The 18,967-nt window shown below is 40.9% G+C and overlaps 2 protein-coding genes across 3 annotated transcripts in view; both read right to left on the bottom strand.

Annotated features, from left to right (window-relative positions):
- Positions 1–28: 28 nt before the first annotated feature.
- med31 (mediator complex subunit 31) lies at positions 29–6,555 on the bottom strand. Of its 2 annotated transcripts, XR_014032021.1 has the most exons (5): positions 4,549–5,027; positions 4,216–4,290; positions 3,896–3,992; positions 2,942–3,311; positions 29–52 (listed from the first exon to the last, which is right to left on the bottom strand). XR_014032021.1 is itself a non-coding variant. In XM_081391864.1 (4 exons), the coding sequence occupies exons 1-4, from the start codon at positions 4,568–4,570 to the stop codon at positions 3,089–3,091; spliced, it is 417 nt and encodes a 138-aa protein (XP_081247990.1). In that variant the 5' UTR covers positions 4,571–6,555; the 3' UTR covers positions 2,765–3,088. The 2 variants fall into 2 exon arrangements, 1 of the variants encoding a protein (XP_081247990.1); XM_081391864.1 differs by lacking the exon at positions 29–52 and having other exon boundaries at positions 2,765–3,311; positions 4,549–6,555.
- slc13a5a (solute carrier family 13 member 5a) overlaps positions 5,065–18,967 on the bottom strand; it is a 34,413-nt gene continuing 20,510 nt past the window's right edge. The window contains exons 8-12 of the mRNA XM_081391860.1: positions 18,708–18,814; positions 18,246–18,367; positions 11,263–11,424; positions 7,381–7,518; positions 5,065–7,163 (exon numbers count right to left, since the gene is read on the bottom strand). Of these exons, the coding sequence (XP_081247986.1) occupies positions 7,038–7,163; positions 7,381–7,518; positions 11,263–11,424; positions 18,246–18,367; positions 18,708–18,814 (655 nt within the window). The 3' untranslated portion in view covers positions 5,065–7,037. The remainder of the gene's footprint in view (positions 7,164–7,380; positions 7,519–11,262; positions 11,425–18,245; positions 18,368–18,707; positions 18,815–18,967) is intronic.

The raw sequence follows: 18,967 nt of genomic DNA, 5'->3' as shown, positions 1-18,967 counted from the left end.
ATGAAATAAAAAATAATAATATAAATACCTTAAAGGACTTCTACAGGCAGACCTTTCAAGAAAAAACGGTCAGACATTAGCTTCTTCCTGTTGTAGTACAAAAGGTTATATCAGCAGTCACTGAATGTGCAGGTCAGGTTTCATTAGAGGGACACCAGAATCCCGACGAAGAACCCCAAAATAACATCCACTAAACACTAAAAGCTCCCTCTGCGCTCGTAGCAGGCAATGCTGATAGTCGTGCTGGTAGTTACATTTGCATTATGAAAACCTCGCAGTGCAGATAACATACATTTTACTAAAGGACTTTTATATCTAGGACGCTTTTGTTTCTAGAGATCAAGCACTCATTTATTCACTGAAAAAATGGTAACATCTAACTGGTCTTATTCAAGTTATCATATTATATAACATCATTGAACCAACATATATATACATTCATTTATACCAACAAAAATGTTTATATATGTTAAATCAGATAGAATTTTTTTTTAAGGTAACAGTTTCAGGTTATCTCTTTTTACAGTGTAAGACATAAAAGGAATGTACATTGAGGCACTTTTTAGTAGTTTAATCATATGCTGTGTATATTTAGTTTTATAAATGTAAAGGAAAAGGTGAACAACATATAGTCAAATCAGAAGCAGTTTCCAGAGCTGATGTCAAGAGTCCAGGCTGGGACCAAAATTGGGTCATATTATAATTCAATTTATTGTTCCAAAAGGGTAAAGCTTAACTGTAATTGATGAAAAACGGTCCTTAAATGATAATATATTCAGCATGGCTTCTGTGCTTCTTCTCAGCAGCCACTGGAGGTCTTACTTCCCCCCTCTTTCAAGTTTGTAAAAGGCCTGTTGTGTTGGTTACACTCAAGAATGTGAGGTGCTTGTGGTCATTTAACATAATCCTGAGATGGTCCTGTGAATATTACTGATGTTCATATGTAAAATGTTAAGGAGTTCAAGGAACAGAGACTCTGTCAGATCATATTAAAGGGATAGTTCACCCAAAAATGAAATTCTGTCATTTACTCTCCCACAAGCTGTTCCAAACCTGAATGAGTTTCTTTCTTCAGCTGTATGCAAAAGAAGATATTTTGAAGAATGCGTGTAACCAAACAATTGATGGTCCCCACTGACTTAGTATTTATAAAATAATAAACACAACTGGAAACCTCCAAGTTTCAAAATGTAACAATTTCAGCAGCTCTTCTTTATAACACTTTACATTAAGGTCCCATTTGTCAACATTATTAAATGCATTAGCTAGCATGAACTAACAGTGAGGATTTTTTTTATTAATTTATTAATCTTATAGCACTTCATAATAAGTACACAGTAATGAAGTACTTACAAATCATTAATAATCTATGAGCTTATACTTAGGGCCCAAGCACCGATGGTGTGAGGACCCTCTTGGAATTGCTCCGTTTATTAATACATTGTAATCTCTGCATTGGTAATATATCAGGTTATACACAAATAATGAGTTCTTCATTCATTGTCACTGTAATTAAAACAATTATTATTGTTTAATTAGCTTGTAGTAGAGGAATTGTTAATTGGTTATTAGGAGTAAACAGTTCTCACTTTAGATTAAGCCACAGAAAATGTAATTAATTAAGTGCTTTAAACCAACCTTTATTAGACATTAATTGCATTAATCTTCAGTGTTCATTAAAATGTTTACAAATAGACACTTACACACACACACTTTACTTGAGGGTCCGAATCTCGCAATTATCTGGTTGCTTATTAGCACTTATTAAGCACATATTAATGCCTTATTCTGCATGCCCATATTCTACATTCCTTAATCCTACTCAATGCCTTAACTAAACAACTACCTTACTAACTATTAATAAGCAGTAATTAGGAGTTTATTGAGGCAAAAGTCATAGTTAATAGTTAGTTAATAGCAAGAATTGGACCCTATAAGTGTGACCATTTTTTTAAGGAACACAATAATAATAATAATAATGCAATTAATGCCTAATAAAGGTTGGTTCAAAGCACTTAATGAATGACATTGTCATTTTCCATGCCTTAATCTAAAGAGAGAACTACTTACAGTTAATAAGTTAACAAAACATAAACAAACATTATCTACCTTTACATATGGGCTAATTAAACAATGATAATTGTGTTAATTACAGTGGCAATGAATGAATAACTCACTATTTGTATTGGCCTATTATTAATATATTAACAATGTAGAGACTATTAACTATGAATTAACTATAAACTAATAGTTTGGAAATTATTTTTAAGAACTGTATAACTATATACTTATAAATAGTTACCGCTAATCTTTGTAAAAATACAATTCTTAATTGTTATTCATGTTAGTTCACAGTGCATTAACCAGTTAACAAATGCACTTTTGATTTTAAAACCTATTGGTAAATGGTGAAATTAACATTGACTAATAATATTATTAAATGCAGTAGAATTATTTTTCATTGTTATTTCATGTTAACTAACGTTAACTAAGTGCTACCGGTAATACTGTACAATAAGTTTTCATTTGTTAACAGTTACCGTATTAACTAATATGAACTAACAATGAGCAACACATTTGTTACAGTATTTATTAATCTTTCTTAAAAAAATAACAACAGTCATTCATTGTTTGCTTATATTAGTTCTCAATGCATTAACTAATTTTAACAAATACAAGTTTTTAATGTATTAGTAAATGTTGAGATTAACATAAACTAAAATGAATAAATGTTGTTTAAGTATTGTTCATCGATTCTTAGTAATGCAATGAAGTAATGCAAATCTTTATTTTGGATTTGGGTTTCTGATTTTGTCCAAAATGCATACATAAACATAATACAAATATTTATAAGATACAGCATGTGGCAGGTTGAGGTGGAGCTAGCAACTGTGAGACAAGACATACGGCTTGACAGCAATCTATTTCACTCTGTCCTTACCTTCTTTTGAAGCTATTTTATCATTCTCTCCAGCCGTATATAAACAGATACAACATTAGGAATTTTGGAAAAAGCCCATTTGGAAATGACTTTTTACAAAAATGTTCCAGTGAAAGAGTAACTGGCAGCAGGAGCATGTTAACTGCCTCATTTGGAGGTGGTGTTGCCATGGGATGGAGCCTGTGGCTGCTGTTGCTGCTGCTGCTGCTGCTCCGCGAGCGCTTGCTGTAAGCGCGTGCGCTTCCGGGAGTAATGCTGCCAGTGTAGGATCTGCTGTTCGTCTATGAACTTGGCACACTGCGCATTCACCAGCTCCTTTCGGAAGTGCTCATACTGCAACAGCTCTAACATGTGCAGACAATGAGGATATCTAAGGGGAAAAAAGATTAAGATATCTAATATGAGAAGAGTCTAATATGTCAATCACATAAATCACCATGAGAGGAAACTTTTTTTATTGAGAAACATCGCAGATGAGATCTGTTGAGAAAAGTTACATTTAAATGTAATGCATTACATTATTGCGTTACTTCCTAAAAAAGTAACAAATTACATGTAATGTTAAATTACTTGCGTTACTTTTTCCTCCATCTGACTCAGGCTCAATCTCTTCCAGCCTTTATAACATAGGCCTACAACTTCATTTTCTTTTAAAAACACATTTTAAATATTTTTGTATTCTGACCACTTAGAATATGTCCTGATACCTACAGCTATACATGTATGCATTACAAAAGATCTCCTAACATTACGGGTTACATATCCGCTGTACAACACTTTTTATTAAAAGCTGAAAGTAGTGTTTTTTTATGTTTGTACTTTTTGTCTGTTCCCATGCATGCATGAGTGTCTACATCATGGAGAAGATGCATTACTTTAATCGTATATGTATGTGTGTGTATATATATATATATATATATTAGATTAGTAGAAAATGTACAGCATAAGACTTACTTCAGGAATTTGGCATATTCTGGTTCTTTCCAGTAAAGAAGATACTTCAAGTAATTGACAAAAGGCTTCTCTCTCAGGTAACCTCTTTGAGCCAGAACTGCATGATAAAAAGCAGGATGTTATATGACATATTTAAATGCACAACGCATGTGGAAAAAAAGCATTTAAAAGACCAATCTACGATATTGAAACATAGAAACAAAAATTACCTTAGATTTAGTGATTCAAACTGCTATAGACGAACCAATAACTGAAATATCTGAATCACTGTAACAGAGTATTTAAAATAAGCTTGTAACAATGTCAATGTTTGTTCTTACAGTTCAGATAGTTTGGGTTCGCTAGACACTGAACAAACTCCAACTCCAGCTGGAAACGGTTTCTCGCCTGCTCCTCTGCGAAAGTATGATTTAAATTTTTTTTATTATTATTCATATAAAATTATTTTATTATTATAAAAAATGCTTGAACGGAAATGCAACATATTTAGGTACAACCACCCCACGTATGAATTTATTTTCGCATAATGTAAATGGCATATAATACACAAGAGTAAGTTAATACTGTCACAATCAGATCAAACTTGTTTGAAGTCGTGCGAAAGAATCTTAGTGAAATAACACGTTCATAGTCAACATCAACAAATTACAAACCTGTTTCCATAATCCCAGCCATGACAGACGACGGGAGAGAAAACGATGTTGAAATATCTTGAAAATGTCTAGCAGTATATTTAAACGGATCTATAGAGAGATTCCTAAACCAAAATATGCCGTTTTTGTTTAGGAAGACCTACGGAGACGCCATATTTACCAGAAAACCAGTGCGTGTGTCGTAAAATTTTCCGTCGTTGTGCAAATGAGACCAGACAGTACGGTGTCATGACAACGACCCTGCCAGTTTTTCAAATTTGCATACAGCTTTGAAGCTGTATCGTGGATGAATTTAAACATTAAAGCTACATTACATACATAGACATCAAGTTAAACTGCTAACTCTTAGTTATCCATTAATGTATTCTGTCAAACAAAGTTGCGAAGATGTCACTACTAGTCACAGATTGGATAAAATAATGTAATTTGTGTAGCGTAAATGGAATAATGGAATCATCGTGCGCATGCGTATTTACACTTTCATGACGTAATCGAAACCTACTACAGCGCATGCGTGTTCAAACGTGAACTACGCTACTCGTGTCTTACTCAAGGGTGCAGGGATTTGTATTATTTTGAAGTACCCCGGACGCCGCCATTGGCTAACGGAACCCCACCTCCAGTTAGCATCCCATTGACTCCCATTCATTTTGGCGTCACTTTGACAGCGAATAACTTCACATCTGAGGCGTTTAAAGACTCCATTTGTCCATTATTTATTTCTAAAGAAACACGACAATGTATAAAATGCTCCATTACCTTGTATCTTACGTTATGGCCCTGTAGAAGCAGTTTTTGTAAAAGTAGGCTAACGATTGCGTCACAGCCACGCGACTCTCTGTCGCACAGTAGAGAATTACCGTATGGACAGGAGGAGAAGCTCGCGGGCAATCGGGGGGACGTCGAGGCAAAATGACAAAGTAATTAATCAGAACACCTACAAAAAGTTTCTCTTGCTCCAAGATCATGGACAGCTCCTACTCACGCTCTCCGTCTATGCGAGTTTCGGAAGGTAATGATTTAGATTGATCTTGGCACAGCTACTAGAAGACAGACGGTTTGCTCACGTCACATCTACGTCGTCGAGCTCAGTTTGAGTCTGCGCAGTACGCTTGGACCCCCAGGAAGTAAGATTTTCTAATTGGCTTCACTTTGTCTCCGTTGAATTCAATGGGGTCGCTGTGTCCATTTCTTTTACTGTCTATGGTCTTACTGCATTGTTGATCCTCCAGCTCGCCTTTTTTGGGCTCCTGTGTTTGGAGATGTGAAATGGCGTAAAGCTTGGCGAACAGTGAATAAATTATATTTTATTAACAAAAGAAGTCTCTTTTAAAATAATAAATAATGGCTATCCAGTAAAAGTAGGCTACTGGAACGCTTTAAATTAGATATTGATAACTCTTGTAATATTTCTGTAAAGGTGAAAAGGAAACTATTTAGAAAAAAATCCCCCATTGCATACACAAGTTAAATTTTTTTCATTTGCACTGTATGGTCTGAAAACTGAATTATGAAGCATTACACGGACCTGAAATTTTCACCTATTTTTAATTTTCATCTTGACAATAGATGTCACTAAATCTCATTTGAGCACATTTCTAAAATGGCAATGTTTTTTCTAATTTTAATACTTCATCTGGTCATCACTCATCATTATCCATCCTTTAGGACTTTACCAGGCATTATAATAGATTCAATGTGATTTTATTTAATGCAGTTCATTTTTGACCTACACAATTTGCATATTAAATATTTATTTTATGGGTAATGGGTAAAAGAAGCTTTTTTCAAAACTCACAGAAATATAACATATTATAATAGCAAATATGTTTCAATTTCTGCTGTTTCCTCATATAGGCCAAACAAACTGGATGAAACATCATAATCTTCTATTCTTGAACATTTTCTGTAAATCCACTTTTTTTTTTAAAAGTGACATTTTCCCCTACAACAATCATTGTTTATTTACGTAGATGTGTTCATTTATAAATATCCCTAAACAATGTAAATTTGATAAAAAATAAATAAAAAAAAATCACAAAAATATACTGATTTAAAACATTGGCTATATGCAGGTGAAGGAACAAAGAGTGTATTTAAATGTATTAGTAGGAAATATGAAAAAAAAAAAAGTATTTTAATTTACATTATTAAATTTACATTGCAATAGTGAGTTTTAATTAATCTTAAACTGTACATAATCACACTATTCTGTCCAAACTGGCCTGCATGTGTGTACACAGTTGTCCACTGTTTAGATATTTGTGTTTAAATATCCACATAAATATTATATCATTTTATTATGAATTTATAAAAAAAAAAAAAAAAAAACTGAACTGCACAGTCACAGCACAAGTGATGACACACTATCATCTCCAGTGAAACCAGCCACTGGCTCTGACCCTGCCTGGCCTCCTCAGTTGGAAACATGGTGAGAATAGTGATGAATGGTGCAGTTTGACAGCAGACAGAAGGAGGGGTTCAGTCTCTCACACATCTGTAGTGTTTGCCCAGCTGGGAAAGGTGTCTAAACTGAAGATAGCTCTGCCCCAGCTGTTTATGGCTAAGGTAATGCAGAGGATGCCGATGATATTCATGACAATCCCTGTCCTGGCCTGCGGATCAAAAGGGAATATTTGGATAACCGACATTAATAGTTCTACATTCATATCGATAATGTTTTTCCAATTTTATTTCTTCATTTCATTTAATCTAATTGACAAAGCATTCCATTTTCATCAGATATCGCTGTGCATTTTGGATTTAATCATTTACAGTTGTGTGATGGTTCATATTTAAAAAAAAAAAATGTAATTAATGGCTAACACTCACCATGTCAGACACTTTCAGGTATCCGTATGAGAAGACTATGGCGTTTGGAGGGGTGGCTACTGGCAGCATGAAGGCAAAAGACGCACTGAGGGTGCAGGGGATCATGACATACAGAGGGTTGATATGTATAGACTGGGACTGAAACAACAAACAAAACAACAAACATGTTGTTCATGTTTTTCTGAAGTTTTGAAGTTGTTCTGTGCATGTTATAGCTTCCTGTGTTTACAGTAGTTGTGATAGGAAACAAAACTTATCGAAACTTTGACTCAATTTAACCAATTTTCACAAAAAGATTTTCTGTTTAAGCACTCGAAACTCCACACACTGGTGACCCCTGCTGGTCAGAACGCTGAACACCTTTTCACAGAAAAACAAAACAAAACACCTTTTACAAACCTAATGCAAATGTTTTATTAAAAGTGTAATCTATTAAATGCAATTAACAAATCATTTAATGGCATTCAATATTAAGTGTGTTTATAATATGTGTTATTTCATTAAAGTCCCCCTGTAGTCAATCATGTTATCCCTTAAAATTCATCTTTGATCACCAAAATGACATTTTTAAACGTTTTGTCTTTAAAAAAAAAATTCTTCATGCCCTAAATAGCATGAATGTAACTCTACACTCCTGCCTCACTTTGTATGTGGATCTATGAATATATTAAGCCACGCAAATTAGCCCCGCCCCCTCTCAGTCACACCAGCTCAGAGATCCAATCATTCACGATCATACGTTAACGTGATTGGTTACAAGGTGTGATGTCAGAAACACCAGTGATTTCAAACTGCGTTTTTAAAACTCTCTTTAGTTCACTGCAGATTTAAGGACTCAGCAATGGTGTTGACTTATGGATTTACACATGGTTTGTCTAAACACCACAAAGACATATAAACAATACAAAAAACTTGATTTTCACCACAGGGGGACTTTAAATTGTAGGGATTGTTCTATGGAGAGCTTGGCTAATCTGGCCAATAAGAGACCAACTAAAACTCTTCCTTTTTATTATACAAATGTGTAATTGAAAGACATTGGAAGACAGAAATATCATAGCGGCAAACCACTGAAATGTATTTATCACATCATTAAAGCAGCATTATGCAGCTTTGCCGATTTCTTCGCTGTTTTCTCGCTTTTTGCTCGCGGGTTTCTCTATAGAGCTCCCCCTACAGCTTCGGAATAAATATTTGACAAAACTGCCGTCAAAACTCGTTGGCGACTCGCCCCCCTCCCATCTTCTCCCGCTGGTCATGTGTATTTGTTTTCAAAGAACCCGGCGAACGCACGGAGCCATGTCCACTGAGGTATGTATGATACACAGAAGGCTAGCATATAAATGTTTAGATAGTGTATGTGTGCAGTGCCGTAAAGCAATTCGTTACATCGTGAGACCTGATATCCCACCGGCCCAAAGTTGCAAGTGTGGTTTTTCGTCTCACAGGCGCTCGAGGGGTGCGAGAAGACCACCATTCAACCCGAAAACAATCATATAACCATTCCAAGGACTCCGAAGCTTTTCGGTTAAAGATAAAAAAGTTACTTAGTTCAACTTTAATGTTTAGTTCCTGTTTCCTTGGTTGCCCTGGTTTCTGTATATGTAGTTACTAACCAGTTCGTCACCTATGCCTAGTCTCGAGTCTTCGTTATCTCTGTGAATTATATTGTTTATTAAAAAAGCTGCAAAAATGTCTTCCTACCTGAATGTTACAGCACACTTTTAAATAGAACATTTAATTTACAATACAATAAAATCATTTCTTTATTGCCAAGTTTGCTCAAACAAACAAGGAATTTCTTCAGGGAACAGAAGCTTTCAATACGGCCTGTATAATCGGCCAATAGCAGACAGGCCGTTCAGGACATATATTTGAAAAGTCATTATTGTTGATAGTTGTTATTGTATCAAAAAACCTTCTACTTTCTACAGTGATTTGGCTCTGAGCTCTCAAAGCTCAGTTGTGTTACAGGTAACAGAGGAGAATGAACAACGCTGGCACAAACAGAGGAGCATCTGTGTATCTGCCTTCAGCAACGAGTGAATTAGCGACGAGTTGAAAGCCCTCGATCTTCCCCCAATGCCCGTTCTTTCTCATTCTTCCTTTCTCTTTCTTTTTCTCAACCTGACAACAATGACACATCTCCATGGTTCTCCCATATGAGCCACTTCAGCTTACAAATCCCTCCATTCACAGGCTCTCTTGCATAGGCTAATTCATGAGAAGAGGGCAGGACGTGCCAACTGCACAGCAAGAGACAAGAAAGGTGAAACCCAGTGAGAGATTTATGGAGGAAGAAGCTGTGCTTATTAAAAGAAACCTTCACAATTACGCAACTGTGTCTGGTATAATATGACGTGAATGCAACATGAATTTTTTTGTTACATCTCACTATTGCAAAATCAACATGAAACATGTTGACAAACACTAATAATATTTCAATCAGTGATTCAGATCTATACATTGGCCACTACACCAGCTAAATAAATACAATTAAGTTGACATTAATGAATACACACACAGCCATTCAAAATTTGGGGTCCGTAAGATTTTTTTATTATATATATATACACAGTATAAAATTTAATTTTGTCCAGGCAATGCTGAATTTTCAGAAGCCATTACTCCAGTCAAAAGAACAGCATTTATTTGAAATAGAATTTTTTGTAATTTTGTTTCAATCAAATGAATGTCCTTGCCAAATAAAAATATTAATTAAAATGACTTAAAAAGTATTAATTAATTACTAAAATCTTTCTGACCACCAACTCATTCAGATTGTTATTCTAATTATATAATTTGTAAAAAAAAAAAAAAAAAAAAAAAAAAAATGCTTAAAGGCCCATTGAAGTGCTTTGAAACACACAGCATTATTCAATGTAGACGTAATTTCCACTAAAACAAGAAGACGGGGGCGGGACATATCGAACAGCTCCTCCTCTTTTTAAATTAGCCAATAACGTTTTGTTTACATCACAGACAGCTCGGCCAGAGCCGCTGAGCTCGGTAAAGCTGCAGTTTCCTCCTAATCTCTAACAATTTCTCCTCCATATTGCTTTAAATAGCATTCTGTGCAGAATTCAAATGGGTCTGATATGTTTTTCTAGTCTGCACTGACTCGCGCATATGATCCACTCTTTGTTATCATCTCTATGGCCCGGAGCACACTGTGTGTGACTTCATTCGCCCCAATGGAAAGCATAATTACACTGTCAGAATCATTCCCTATCCCCTATAAAGTGCACTGTAGAAAAGGTAGTAAATGTTTGAACAACTGACCGATTTCAGCTGCAGCTTCAGCGTCTATTTATAGGGGACGGGACGCTTCAGATTCTAGAGAGCATTTAATTGGACAGCAAATCTGATGAGAAGCTGAAGTGCAGCGTGATGTCATCAAAACCATTGATCGACATTGGTGGATGTGAGACTACGTTTTGACCGCTTAAATCTTCTAAATGCGAATTCTGTCACTGTTTTGGAGCACACTAGCTTATAGATGACAGTAAGGCTAACATATTCATACTAAAAGACAAAAAAAAAATCTATTTCATGGGGACTTTAACACAATACTGACCAGTGATCTTAGACTTTTTGGACTAAACTGAATGTCAGAACTTAGTTATTGAAAAAAAAGTTTACGGCTAAGAAAAATTAGAAGTCTTAATGAAGTCCGAACTGCATTAAATTACACAATGTTGTGGTCAGAAGTTTTTTGTCAGACATTTCCATAAATGCCTGCAGACTTTCTTTCCATTTTATTGACTGCGTCCTGCACACATTTCTGCGACCACAAAGGTGTACGAGGAGCATGCATTTATTTATTTGTGAGCTTCACAGTTTAAGAATATAAATCATGGTGAATATTAGATGCGTACGTACCATAGATGCGAGTATAGGCAGAAATAATGTTGCTGTGGCAACATTGCTGGTGCATTCAGTGAAGGTAGCTATCATCAGGCACACGACAATGGCAATTGCCCAGGGAGGAATACTCTGAAGAGGCGACAACTGATCTCCAAGCCATTTTGACAGCCCTGAGACCTGAGCATTGACCAAGATAAAAGTAAACAAAAACAGAAGGCATGACAATTGAAGCTGACCTTTTATATGGTGTTTAATTAAGAACTGCAGATTATCTTTAGTCTTTCTCATGTCCTTTCATTAAAGCATTGTGTGTTGGCTTTCAAGCAGCTCCCTGTTTAAACCACTAAGATGTGGGTGATATGACCAAAATCTTTTGATTTTCAACCACATTAAGGAACAACATCACAATAAAGTGATCCTGCCTGAAATCAGAGATGTTACTAATTGAAATAAAAGCCATACCCTATATTTCTCAACACTGTTGTGTAAATAACTACAAATTACATTTGGAAAATGTTAAACTTGGATCAGTCTCTTTAACAACTGGCTATTTTTTTTTTTTTTTTTTTTATCACCAAAGACAAATTGTTGTCTCTGTACTGATAGTGTACAAGAATTGAACACTCTTGCTTAGAACAAAAACATCATGTTAATCTCTGGTCACACTTTGTATTAGGTGTCTTTAACTACTACATTTACATTTACATTTAAATGTATTCATTTTGCAGGTCTACGCTTTTATCCAAAGTGACTTACAAATGAGGAATACAGCAAGCGATACACCATAAAGAGGCAAATACAAGAAGTGCTCATAATACAAAGTTTCAGACATTGATTAGAGTAGCATGAGCAAGAATAGGGAGGGATTAAAGGAAAGTGCAATTTATTTTATGATGAGGTTAAAGGGATAGTTCACCCAAAAATGAAAATCACCCCATGATTTACTCACCCTCAAGCCATCCTAAGTGTATATGACTTTCTTCTTTCAGACAAACACAAGCTTTATAATGTAGTGAATGGTGGTCCTGATTTTGAAGTCCAAAAATAAAAGTAATCCATAAGACTCCAGGGGGTTACTAAAGGCCTTCTGAAGCAAAGCAATGTGTTTTTGTAAGAAAAATATCCATATTTAAAACTTTATAAACTAAAATAACTAGCTTCCAACAGACGGCCTATGCAAGCCAACTTATGCCAAAAGAACCCCTGACACGATGTATGATGTAGGAAGATCGAAACCCTCCGACGTTTCTCTATAAAAATTCTCGTTTTAGACTTCTAATTCATGACCGGTGTTTTGTTTTGCTCTATACTTTGCGCTTCTGCGTTCATCAGTATGTCATGCGTCAGGTCAGAAGTTACTCTTTCGCCATAAATCGATGCGTACGGCCGTCTGTCAGACGCTTCGTCTGTCGGACGTCTGCATCACTTCGCTTCAGAAGGCCTTTATTAACCCTCCGGAGCCATGCGGAGCACTTGAATGATGGATGGATGTACTTTTTTGGACTTCAAAATCTCATCCTCCCTTCACTCCCATTATAAAGCTGGGAAGAGCCAGGACATTTTTTTAATATAACTCTGATTGTATTCATCTGAAAAAAGAAAGTCATATACACCAACGCTATCTCACGACCAATTCGTACGAATTCGTTTGTACGTTTTCCCGTGAGATCGGGCTCTATACACTTAGGATGGCTTGAGGGTGAGAAAATGGGGTAATTTTCATTTTGGGGTGAACTATCCCTTTAAGTCAAGGAAGAGATGAGTTCTCTTACGAGAGGTTCTCTCGTATTGCGTAAGTAGCTTACGCATCGGGAAAGTCTTCTTTCTTCGAGATCTGAAGCCAAAAAATTATCCTTAATTTTGTATTCATTGTCAACGCAGTGCAGCAGCCGACAGACCTAGGCAGGCTGTATAAGCGTGCTCATTGGCTGCTCGGCTGCAACTGCTTAAGCCTATCGGTGAGCGCTCTGAACGCGGCAACCAATGAGGGCGCTTCGCGCCCTCCACACCCTTCTAACCGTCAGAATGGGCGTGGCCAGCGTGTATATATTCAGCGCTCACAGGCTAAAATTCTGATTTTCTTGTCTTCAGCGAAGCTCTTCGCATCGCTGGATCTGGAGAAGCCGCCGCCGTTGAAACCAGCGACCAGCAAGCCTAGGACAGCGCCTGAAGAAGCCGGCCGCCTTCGCCGCCTTCAGCCTTCCGTGCCTGCTACGCTATCCGGCGTCATATCCTTTTTCACTGCTGTGTGTTCGCCTACTGCAACACACTCTCTTCTCTAAACGGGGCGTTTTTCTAAAAATGCCCCGTTTTTCTTGCAGCTCGTGCCACGCCCCGCTCAGCGACGGAGACCGCCATCACATCTGCGCTCTCTGCCTGGGCCGCGATCACGCCGCCACCGCACTCTCCACGGGCGGCTGCCCCGAGTGCGAGGAACTTTCAATGTCGACCCTGCGGGCTCGGCTTGAAGTTTTCGACCAACATGTCTCCCCGCCCGTCCCTGCTGGGCCGCGCAAGAAGAAGCGCCGCTCACAGCGACCGCCGGAGACCAACCAGGTGCACAGAAGCTCGCCGGAGTCTCTCCCTCGAGCTTCTCCCTCGCCTTCCCCGCCCCCCCTCACGGCCGCGCAGCCGCCGGCTCTCGCCCGCGCCTCCGCCGCTTCAGGGGATGAGGCGGATGAGTTTGGTGAACGCGCCGCGGACAGCTGTTCTCTCCTGGCCTCTGACAGCGAGGAATGGTCCACTGCCTCCTCGTCAGTCCAGGATTCAGGCCGATCTCGAGCGGGCGAGGACGCGGAACTTTTACGCCTCCTCACGCGAGCTGTCGAACAGCTGGGCCTTGACTGGTCTTCCCCGGAAGAGCCAGCCCCGAACAGACTCGACGGCTGCTTCCTTCACCAACGCCGCCGACAGCCGGCGTCCAGAAAAGCACCCTTCCTGCCTGAGCTTCACAGCGAGCTCTCGAAATCGTGGAATGCTCCATTCTCCGCGAGAGTGTCTTCACATGCCTCATCGACGCTCTCACAGGTTGACGGCGCCGCTGAGAAGGGGTATAATTCCATCCCCCCTGTGGAGGAGGCGGTCGCAGCGCACCTTTGCCCGCCCTCTCGTTGGCGCTCAAAGGCTGCCCTCCCGTCCAAAGCATGCAGGACCACTTCAGCCCTCGTCGGCCGCGCTTTCGCCGCCGCGGGGCAGGCCGCATCAGCACTCCACTCTATGGCAGTACTGCAGATCCTCCAGGCTAACCTCCTCCGTGATCTGGACGAGAAGCGCTCGGAGCCTGCTTCCCTTACGGATTTGAGGAGCGCGACGGACCTTTCCCTTCGCGCCACGAAATCCGCTGCCCAGGCCATTGGAAGGTGCATGGCCTCTCTGTCAGTTACAGAGAGGCATCTCTGGCTCACGCTCGCGGACATGAGGGAGTCTGAGCGCGCGGTGTTTCTCAACGCCCCCCTCTCCCCCACCGGCCTGTTCGGCCCAGCGGTTAGCGGGATCGTCGACCGCTTTTCGGAGGTGAAAAAGACTTCTGAGGCAATGAATTTGTTTCTGCCTCGACGCTCCAGACCCGCTGCACGCCGTCCTTCGGACCAGCCTGCACAAAGCTCTGCCCAGCGTCCAGCTCGACCTCCGTCCTCGCAGCGACGACAGGGCGGCCGCCCTCGCTCTCGCTCGACCAGCCGCGCTAGACCGCCGCCTCCCCGGGGACCCCGGCAGAGGATCGCGGTGAAGCCTGAGCCTCCAAAATCCTCCTAGCCCGAGGAGAGAAGCGACGATTGGGTCCCGCCGCGGCCGGACCGTCGTCAAAGCTTCAAGCTCTGTCAGTCCCCGTTGCCACGGTTACTGCAGACACTCATTTCGCAGCCAACGAGCCGGTGAACTCACCCTCTCGCCTGCACACAACCGCCGTTTTCACGGCGACCCAGAGAAATCTCAAAGAGAGTATTATGCCTGGTCGCGCGCCTCGCGCTGTAAGTGTTTCAAATGCAGTAAATGTGCCCACTTATCTGTGTTCACCCCTGCACACAAGCACTGTAAACCCCGTGTCTCTCACAGAGCCCACTCGCATAAAGCTGGCACAAGCCGCTCGAGTGTTAAAAGTAGGTCATGTGTCCACCCCGCTGTGCCCACACCTACCCACTGCCCGCTCTGTTACACAACCCCTCTGTACCGGTCAGGTTATAAACACGGATGCTGTGCCCGCTTCCACGCGCTCACACATCCGCTCTCTTACTTCGCCCCCGACGCCGCCCTCGAGCGTCGTGCTTCACACTGTATGTTCCCCGTCAAAAGCCACCGGGACGCTGTGTGTAAAACGGCCGGTCACCGCTGTGAGCGACCCGCCGTATCTAAGCACCAAGAGCGCGCGCGTCACGCCCGCCCCTCCGTTTCGAGCTCTCGAGCCCGCGATCAGCGGCGATCAGAGCCCGGAGGCTATTCTGCCCCTGGCCGCACACGCGAAAGCTTGGGAAGCTATTCCAGGCGCGTCAGAATGGGTGCTGAGCACAGTAAAACGAGGCTATACTCTGCAGTTCGCTCGCCGCCCTCCGCGCTTTCAAGCGCGTGTCGAGACCAGAGTGAATGGGGAAGTAGCACATCTACTTCGAGCAGAAATAGCCACACTTCTGTGCAAAAGGGCAATAGAACCGGTTTCCCCTTCCATGAGCGAGTCGGGCTTTTACAGCCGTTATTTCCTCGTTCCCAAGAAGGACGGAGCTCTCAGACCAATTCTAGATCTGAGACGTTTGAACAAGGCTCTTATGAAAAGACCGTTCAAAATGCTCACAACCAGACAAATCCTCGCGCAAATTCGCCCGAGGGACTGGTTTATATCTCTCGATCTAAAAGACGCATACTTTCAGATCCAGATAATACCCCGTCACAGGCCATTCTTGAGATTCGCCTTCGACGGTCAGGTATATCAGTACACCGTCCTGCCGTTCGGCCTGTCTTTGGCACCCCGCACATTCACGAAGTGCATGGACACGGCTCTCGCTCCCCTGAGGGGTCGGGGAATGCGAATTTTGAACTACTTGGACGATTGGCTGATCCTAGCACAGTCAGAGGCCGAACTCATCGCCCACAGAACAGTGCTTTTAAGCCATCTGGACAGCCTGGGGCTTACGGTCAACTGGACCAAGAGCTCGCTCGTGCCCAGTCAATCAACCTCTTTTCTGGGTTTGGATCTGGACACTGTAGCGATGACGGCCCGCCTGTCGACACAGCGCGCGCGCTGCATTCGACGCCTGGCCGCGTCCCTCCGGCCGGGCAGCACCGTACCTCTCAAAACATTTCAGAGGCTACTGGGTTGTATGGCCTCAGCCGCAGCAGTGCTTCGGCTGGGTCTTTTACGAATGCGCCCGCTACAATGCTGGCTGAATGCCCGAGTGCCTCACAGAGCATGGGCTTCCGGCCCATTTTCTATCCACGACATTTGTATGGCGGCGGGCTGGGCCTCCCCGTCTACATTCGTGAGGTTTTATAACCTGGAAGTTCCTGCCCTACAGGCAAAAATATTGTCGGTATAAGTGACATGTATGCTCTGCCCAGCTCCCGTGTGCAGACTACGTTCATATGCTGGCGCTATTCTGGTAACTACTCAGGGTGAAGTGTTTGACTCAGACCGGCTGTTCCGTTCTGTTTCCTATTTCCCGTTACGCGCTGTTATCGGTGCTGGCCCGCGCTGCTGGCCGCCCGCATTTATTTCTGCCGCACGGGAATTTTTCTCTTCATGTGAGACCGACTATGTCGTTTTCTCCTACCCTTATGAGTGCTTATGTACTGTATGGGCTCGCTCCGCCGGCCCTACTGTTTGTACTGCTATGTTTATAGACCGGCCGCGCCGCTCTATTTCATATGCTGCATGAAGTGCATGTACTGCGCTGGCCCGTCTCTCCGACCGGCCACATTTCCCAGCAGAGTGTTTTCCCCGGTTCCCCTGGGATTCATGGGCTGGATGCTCGGCGCACACGGCGTTGACAAAGGGTTCCCGATGCGTAAGCTACTTACGCAATACGAGAGAACCTCTCGTAAGAGAACGTACTCGGTTACTAGCGTAACCTCGGTTCTCTCTAGAAGAGGGAACGAGTATTGCGTAACCTGCCGTGTCGCGCCACGAGCTTTTGCGCTTCAGACTGCGAAAACCAGAATTTTAGCCTGTGAGCGCTGAATATATACACGCTGGCCACGCCCATTCTGACGGTTAGAAGGGTGTGGAGGGCGCGAAGTTGCCGGTTGGTTGCCGCGTTCAGAGCGCTCACCGATAGGCTTAAGCAGTTGCAGCCGAGCAGCCAATGAGCACGCTTATACAGCCTGCCTAGGTCTGTCGGCTGCTGCACTTGTTGACAATGAATACAAAATTAAGGATAATTTTTTTGGCTTCAGATCTCGAAGAAAGAAGACTTTCCCGATGCGTAAGCTACTTACGCAATACTCGTTCCCTCTTCTAGAGAGAACCGAGGTTACGCTAGTAACCGAGTACGTTTTCAGCTGTCTTTTGAATACTGTCAGGGATTCTGCAATCCGGATAAATTACAGAAATTAATCACAGATTTTATTACTTGCAGGTATTTATTAAATAAGTATTAAAAAATAAATAAAAAATTGAATAATTTTAAATAAACAAACATGTATGTTCACAATAAATGCATTGTATCAAATTATTAATTTAAAATGTTAATATATAGTAGTTAAAGACACTTAATATACAATGAGAACAAATATAATAATTACTTTTGAACATCAGACTTTTTTTTTTTTTTTAAGAATCACTAAGACTCACATTGAACAAAAGCAATATTCAAATCTTTTAATAGAACAATACAGACCATACTATAAATACAACATACTAGCTAGATCTATATTTTGGAAGAACATTATTATATCGCCCAGCCCTAAATCTTGCTCTGTGGTAAAGCAATGAGGGCTATAAAAATATATCTGACTTGAATATACTCTCAATAAAATACATAAAGACAGATTTTGAAAAGCATTCGTTGTACCTCACTGCCCTTAGCCAGGGCAAAGCCTCCCCCCAGCAGCAGGACGATACTCCAGGGCATCTTCTTCTGTGTCACACTCCATGTCAGCAAAGCTGGAGTCGGGCTACTGTCTTGCTGGGGCACTGACATAGACCACAGTCATATTTATTCATGTTATTTATTTATTAACTTTTTTCATTGAAATTTTTATAATAAAAAGACAACAAAAAACAACAACAACAACAACATCAACATCAACAAATTCTCAACAGCACTCTACAAAAAAAGGGGGGTATTCAGATAATGTGGAAAAACAAGATTTGTACAATGATTATGCTAATTGATACCAACAAATATTATATATATATATATATATATATATATATATATATATATATATATATATATATATATATATTATATATATACACTATCTAGCTTAATAGTCAAACAAGACATCAGCTAAGCAGGTGTTAAACTGACCTGTGTCAAAGCTCTGTGCTCTCCAGAAGCACAAATGTGGAGGTTTAGAGGGGAAAACAAAAAGCAGGGCAGCTACAAACACCGCCACTGTGGCATCTGTCACAAACCTGCACAGAGGTGAGCCATGAGGTTGAACAAGGGGTTGGAGGTCATTACACAACAGATGATTTAAAAAAGTGTTTGTGTGCAGATTCTATTATGTTCTGTTCCTTTTTGGTTCAGACCTTTCACCCAGAAAGAATCTCAGTTCACAGTTTTAA

This window comes from Scardinius erythrophthalmus, assembly GCF_964197995.2.
Source record: "Scardinius erythrophthalmus genome assembly, chromosome: 17".
Classification (NCBI taxonomy): Eukaryota; Metazoa; Chordata; class Actinopteri; order Cypriniformes; family Leuciscidae; genus Scardinius; species Scardinius erythrophthalmus.
The sequence above is the reverse complement of the archived record's forward strand: the minus strand, read 5'-3'. Positions and strand labels throughout refer to the sequence as shown.